This window comes from Galeopterus variegatus, unplaced genomic scaffold (genome assembly GCF_000696425.1).
Source record: "Galeopterus variegatus unplaced genomic scaffold, G_variegatus-3.0.2 Scaffold5372, whole genome shotgun sequence".
NCBI classification, from domain to species: domain Eukaryota; kingdom Metazoa; phylum Chordata; class Mammalia; order Dermoptera; family Cynocephalidae; genus Galeopterus; species Galeopterus variegatus.
The window spans coordinates 103,034-109,364 of NW_007731483.1; the positions used below are offsets into that span (position 1 = coordinate 103,034).

Sequence of the window (6,331 nt, forward strand, 5' to 3'; positions counted from 1 at the left end):
TATATGGTGAGAGGTATGGGTCTAGTTTCATTCTCCTGCATATGGATATCCAGTTCTCCCAGCACCATTTGCTGAAGAGGCAGTCCTGACCCCAGTGTGTGGGTTGATTTCTGGATTCTCTCTTCTGTTCCATTGATCAATGTGTCTGTTTTTATACCAGTACCATGCTGTTTTGGTTATTATAGCTTTGTAGTATAGTTTAAAGTCAGGTAGTGTTATGCCTCCAGCTTTATTTTTTTTGCTCAGCATTGCTTTGGCTATGCGAGGTCTTTTGTTATTCCATACAAATGTCTGGAGAGTTCTTTCCATTTCTGAGAGAAATGTCATTGGAATTAAATTTGTTATGGCAAGAGAAAATGACCTGTGTTATTGTAGTCTTTAAAAACTTACAGAGATTTGATTTATGGTTTATTTTGGGGAATGTTCTATGTGTACCTGAAAGAATGTGTATTCTATAATTATTGGTGTTATATTTTATAACCTTCGATTATGTCATGTTTATTAGTAGTGGTATTCAGATGTTTAATATAATTTTTTGTTTGTCTCTTTGCTTCATCTGTCAGTTACCAAGAGATATGTGTTAAAAAACTTTGCCATGATTATCAATTTGCCTATTCTTTTAGTTCAATTTTTGCTTTACATATTTTGAGACTATATTGTTACTTGGTATATACAGATTCAGTATTATTATAGTTTCCTGATGAGTTTACCCTTTTATTATTATAAAATATCTTTTTGTTTGGCAGTGTTCCTTTTCTTGATTTCTACTTTGTGTGATATGAATATAGCCATAACAGGTTTTTTTACATTTAATGTTTGCATGGTATATATTTTTTTCCCTTTATTGCAGCCTATCTTTGCTCTTATATTTAAAGTGTTTGTCTTGTAAATATCATGTGGTTGGATCTTTTTATCCAGTGTGGACAGTCTGTTTTCCAAGAGGAGTGTTTGGCTCATTTGCTTCGTTTTCTTTTAATTTTTTGCTTAGTTTTTAGTCTGAAAACTTTTTATTTTGCCTTCATTTGAAAGTTTTGTTTTTTGCTTTTTCCTGGATAAGAAATTCTGGATGGACAGCTTTAAAAAAATTTTTCAGTACTTTATGTCATTCTTTTATCCATGGGCGTGCATTGTTTTCGATGTGAAGTTTGCCATTATTCTTATCTCCCTTTGCTCCCTTATATATTATCCTCTGGCTGCTGTAAAGTTTTTCTCCCTATTAAAGATTTCCAGCAGCTTGGTTATGATGTGCATTATGTTGCTTTCTTTTGTTTTTTTGTTTCATACCTACCCCAGCCAGGCATCCTGTATTATAACAAGGACTGCATTATCCACCCACCTGTTCCCATTCTTGGCAGTGCTTCTGACAGTCATCAGTCTCTGCCAACTCAGGGAAGGCTGTTATCTCTGTCTAGTTTAGTTTTAGATTTTTAGATTCCGTTGTCTCCATACCTCTCTGAGAGATTTTAAGAGGTATAACTTTGTTTACTTTCAGATGAATAACCAAGTATATCATTATCGTTTTTTGAATAAACCATCCTTTTCTTTCTGAAATTGAAATATCTCCTTTATGATAAGTTGAGTTCTATATACTCATATCTGGATCTATTTCTGCACTTCGTTCTCTTATATCATTTGTCTGATCTATTTTGTTCTCAGTACCTTTGTGTAGGAAGTGTTAATATTTCTAATGCAAGTTTCTGCATACTACTCTTAGTCAGAATGTTTTGAGCTCTTTATATATAACTGGTGGGAGTATAAATTGATACTATCACTTTGGGAGTTAAAGAATTTTGGTTACAGTGTTCAGAGTGCCTTCACAATGCTGGGCCACATGTAGAAATGAGGAAATGACTTCTTCCTCAGCTTTGTGCCACAGTTTTTTACCTAGTCACGAAGCATTTGTGTTTGGGCTCTGAGTCTGAAAGTCATTCTTGACCTGCTCTATCCATTCCTAGTCCTCACCATCATCCTGAACTCAAAGGGCCTGACACATTATTCATCATAGCTGATCCTTGAACAGATATGCAATTCTTTCTTTTTCTTTTCACCCTCTCCCCTACCACAATAATCTTCATTCTTATTTTCTGTTTACTTTTAAAACAAAACCTCCTAGACACTAATATGATTGGACAGGAAGATGGTATTATGTACAAAAAGTCCCCTTTTTTTTGACTTGGAAGAAGGGAAAGTGTTTTCTTTAATAGAAGGTCGTTAAAGAAGGTGTAGGCCCAACTGGAATGGATTATATTAAAAGGACTGACAATATCTAGTATTAATGAGGATGTGGAGTACCTGATAATCTCATGCTTTGCTGGATCTCATACATTGCTCGTGGAAGTATTATTTACTATATTTGTTTTGGAATATTGTTTGGTATTATCTACTAACCCTTGACATGTACGTATTCTCTGTGTTAACACATCTGCTACTGGGTATTTATAAAACAGAAAAGAATATTTATGTCCTTCAAAAGGTTTGTACGGTTATGTTCATAATACTTTTTGTTTGTGATAGCCCTAAATTGGAAATAACACTCATGTCCAGCAACAGTAAAATGGGTAATGAATTGTGGTATATTCACACAATGAAATATTACCCACAGTGCGAAAAAGGAATTACTAATACACATAACAGTGTGGCTGAATGTTATTGATACAACTTTACCTGAGAGAAATCACACAAAAAGATGATACCATTTATATGAATTTCAAAAATGTGTCAAACTAATTTATGGTAATAAACATCAGAATAATAGTTATTACCCTTTGGGTCGGGGATGGGGACTGACAGGAGGGAGGAGCCTGTTTCAGTTCTGGAAATGTTTTATATCTTCCTCTTGGTTGTGGTTACACAGGTGTATGGATTTGTGAAAATTCATCAAAGTTTAACCTAATATTTATGCATTTTGCCATATATAAATATACTTCATTACACAGGTAAAAATTTATTTTATTTTCATGCAATTACTTTGACCTCCAGCCCCACCTAAGAAAATCCCATCAATCCTGCCCCTGGGAGTACTAATTGGAATCACATTAAATTTGCTTCACAGTTTGGGAAGACTTAATTGATAGAGCACTAAGTGTGTTTTTTTTTTTTTTTTTAATTTAAAACATGTTACTTATTGACATCATCTTTATGTCTCCTGTAAGTTTTTATAATTTTTATCATTAAGGTTTATATCTCTCTTGAATTTATTCTTAGGTATCTTAAGTTGTGAACAGAATACTCATTTATGTTATTAAAAAGTAATTTTGTGCTTTTGTTTTTTGTCATCCATACTGACAGTTTTTTCTGTTACTGATCTTTTGAATCACTTCACTAGAAACTCTTAGGTTTTCTTATCATCTATAGGAAAGAAGAATTGTCTTTACTAATATTTTGCTAATTTTTACATTAACTAAAACTTTAAATCTGTGTTGAGTGGTTAGAGGGGCATCCTTGCCTTGTTCCTTGTTTAGTTGAAATGTCTTAAGTGTTTCAACAGTGAATATATTTTAGTCTTTGTCTTCTTTAAGTAAATTCTATCTAAACCTAGTTTCCTTGGAAATTTTTTTATTAGGATTGGCTGCTGTTTTTTATCAGATACCTTTTTGAGATGTAGTTATTAATCATTTTATTTTTTTCTTTTACTCTATTGATAAATTCATTTATTTGATTTCCTAAATTAGGATTGGCTGCCGTTTTTTATCAGATACCTTTTTGAGATGTATTTATTAATCATTTTATTTTTTTCTTTTACTCTATTGATAAATTCATTTATTTGATTTCCTAATATTGAGCCATCCTTGTATTCCTGGAAAAATGCATCTAGTTGTGTATGGTGTGCAGTCTTTTTATGTGGTACTAGTGAATTAGGTTTTCTAATAACTCAGAAAGTGAATATTTAAGTGAAGTTAATTTAATTTTTGTGTTATTTTCATAATATGATTTGAATATTATTATCTATCCTTGCTTGATAATAATTGGCTTCATGGGTTTGGTAAGGTCAGGTTTGTGTTGTGCTCTATTGGGAAGAAATCTTTGAGACCTAATTACTCACCTAATTATTGGCCTTTAAAAATGAGGAAATCTCTACTTTTATTTGGCTACCAAGAAATAATTTAAGGTAAGTAGTTTTCTTGTTCAAATAGACACACCTACCCACCCTCCCACACACACAAACTTTTTTGGAAACTTATCTGCTATAGTATCAAAATTTTTTGAAGTTTTCATTTTTATATTTTTTTTTCCACAGTCCGTGGTGGATGACTGGATTGAATCATATAAACAAGACAGGGACATCGCACTTCTGGATTTAATCAACTTTTTTATCCAGTGTTCAGGATGTCGAGGTACAGAATCTTGGAATAAATGATGTATATTGAGCCTGTCAGTCCAGCAGTGTGACTTTTACTTCACCTGCCTCTAGCCATATATAATTCATTCTAGAATTATGTGCTGATCTTTTTCTTGTAGAGAAAATTATTGGTAAGATATTTAAGGTTATTCCATTTTTTGTTCTGGTTCAATTTTGCACCTATAAAGTAACACATTTCTGAATTTTTTGAAATATTGTGAGGAAATCTGAAATTCACTCAATAGCTTTATGAATTGATTTTTTTTAAATTATAAGCTTTTATAATTTTTACTAGTATTATTTGTACATATGCTCTATGTTAGGAACTATGTTAGTTGCTAACATTCATTAATCTTTATCAGTATTTTTATCCTCATTTTGTAGATAAATACTTGAAGCTCAAATAATTTTCTTAATATAAGTATCAGAATCAGGTGTCTTAAGTTTACAATCGGTTGGAAATCCATGACAGGTTATTAATTTAAAGTGAAATTTTATTTTTATCATTTTCATAGGTAACTCCTAGATATGTTTCTCCTCTAGAATAAATAAGTCTTAATGGGTTAAATTGTACTTCATAGGGGAAATCAGTTGGTAAATCACCATTCTTAAGAATAATGATCCTTTATTGAGATTACTGAACAAATTGATTTCTTGAAGGCTTGCTTATTTATGCCCAAGTTATCACTTACCATATTGACATAATGGTTTATCACATATTTATAGAGCACATACCTAGTACTGGATCAGGGTATACAAATGTTATCAAGACAGTCTCTGCCCCCAGGAAGTATTAGGGTATGCTCAATTTTCATTTTTCATTTTCATTTTATTTATTTTATTTTTCGGCCCTATGTGTAATTTTTAAAGGAGACTTTGTTGTAACAAGGAAATAGTGATGTGTTCAGTGCCATGGTAAGAGTAATAAAATTGGTTACTATTTAATGTTAACAGATCATTGTGTCATTTGTCATCTTTTGTTATTACAAACAGAACTGTAATGAGGAATTCTTATATACCTTATTTGTTCTTTATAGAAGTTTGTCTTAGATAAATATATTTGTAATTGTATTAGATATTGACAGATTACCTGTTGCAGGAGTTGTACTCCCTTCAGTAATACATTAAAATATCTGTTACTTCTTAGCCTTTTCAACAAAGTGTATTTATCAGACTTTTGGATTATCATTTTCAAATTGCTCATAAAGCTATGTAGTTAGCCATCTGTATCCATGGGTTCCACATCTGCTGATTCAACCAGCCATGGATCCCCCCCCCAAAAAAAAAAATCAACAACAAAAAATACAAATAAATAAAGTATGATAACTATTTACATAGCATTTACATTGTATTAGGTATTACATGTAGAGATAATTTAAAGTATAAAGGAGGATGTGGGTAAGTTATATCCAAATATTGTGTCATTTTATATAAGTGACTTGAGCATCCATGGATTTTAGTATCTCGGGGAGGGAGAATCCTGGAACTAATCCCCCATAGATACTGAGGAATGACTGTTATCAGTGTGGATTTTGGGTTTTTTTTTTTAAAGTAGCTTGAAATTCATGCAACGTACAATTAACCATTTTACAATCCAGTAGTGTTTAGCGCATTCATAATGTGCAACTGTGTTCAGGTTTCTATAACAAAGTACCATAGGCTGATTGGCTTATAAACAGAAATTTATTTCTCACAGTTCTGGCGGCTGGAAGTCTGAGATCAGGGTGCCTCCATGGTCTGGTTCTGGTGAGGGCCGCCTTCTGGATTGCAGACTGCCAACTTGTCCTTGTATTTTCACATGGCAGAAAGAGGATGAGAAAGCTCTCTGGGTTCATTCATGAGGGTTCCATCCTCATAACCTAATTACCTCCTAATACTATCACATTGGGGGTTAGAATTTCAACATGTAAATTTTGGGAGGTCACACACATTCAGTCCATTGTAGCAATTACCATCTCTCTCTTGTTTCAAAACTTTTAAATCACCCCAGAA

General features: G+C 32.5%; 1 protein-coding gene across 1 annotated transcript in view; it reads left to right on the forward strand.

The window, feature by feature from the left end:
• The window catches only part of LOC103604744 (cohesin subunit SA-1), a 213,738-nt gene that overhangs the window by 45,229 nt on the left and 162,178 nt on the right, over window positions 1-6,331 (forward strand). Inside the window, exon 4 of the mRNA XM_008589316.1 lies at window positions 4,238-4,334. Within this exon, the coding sequence (XP_008587538.1) occupies window positions 4,238-4,334 (97 nt within the window). The remainder of the gene's footprint in view (window positions 1-4,237; window positions 4,335-6,331) is intronic.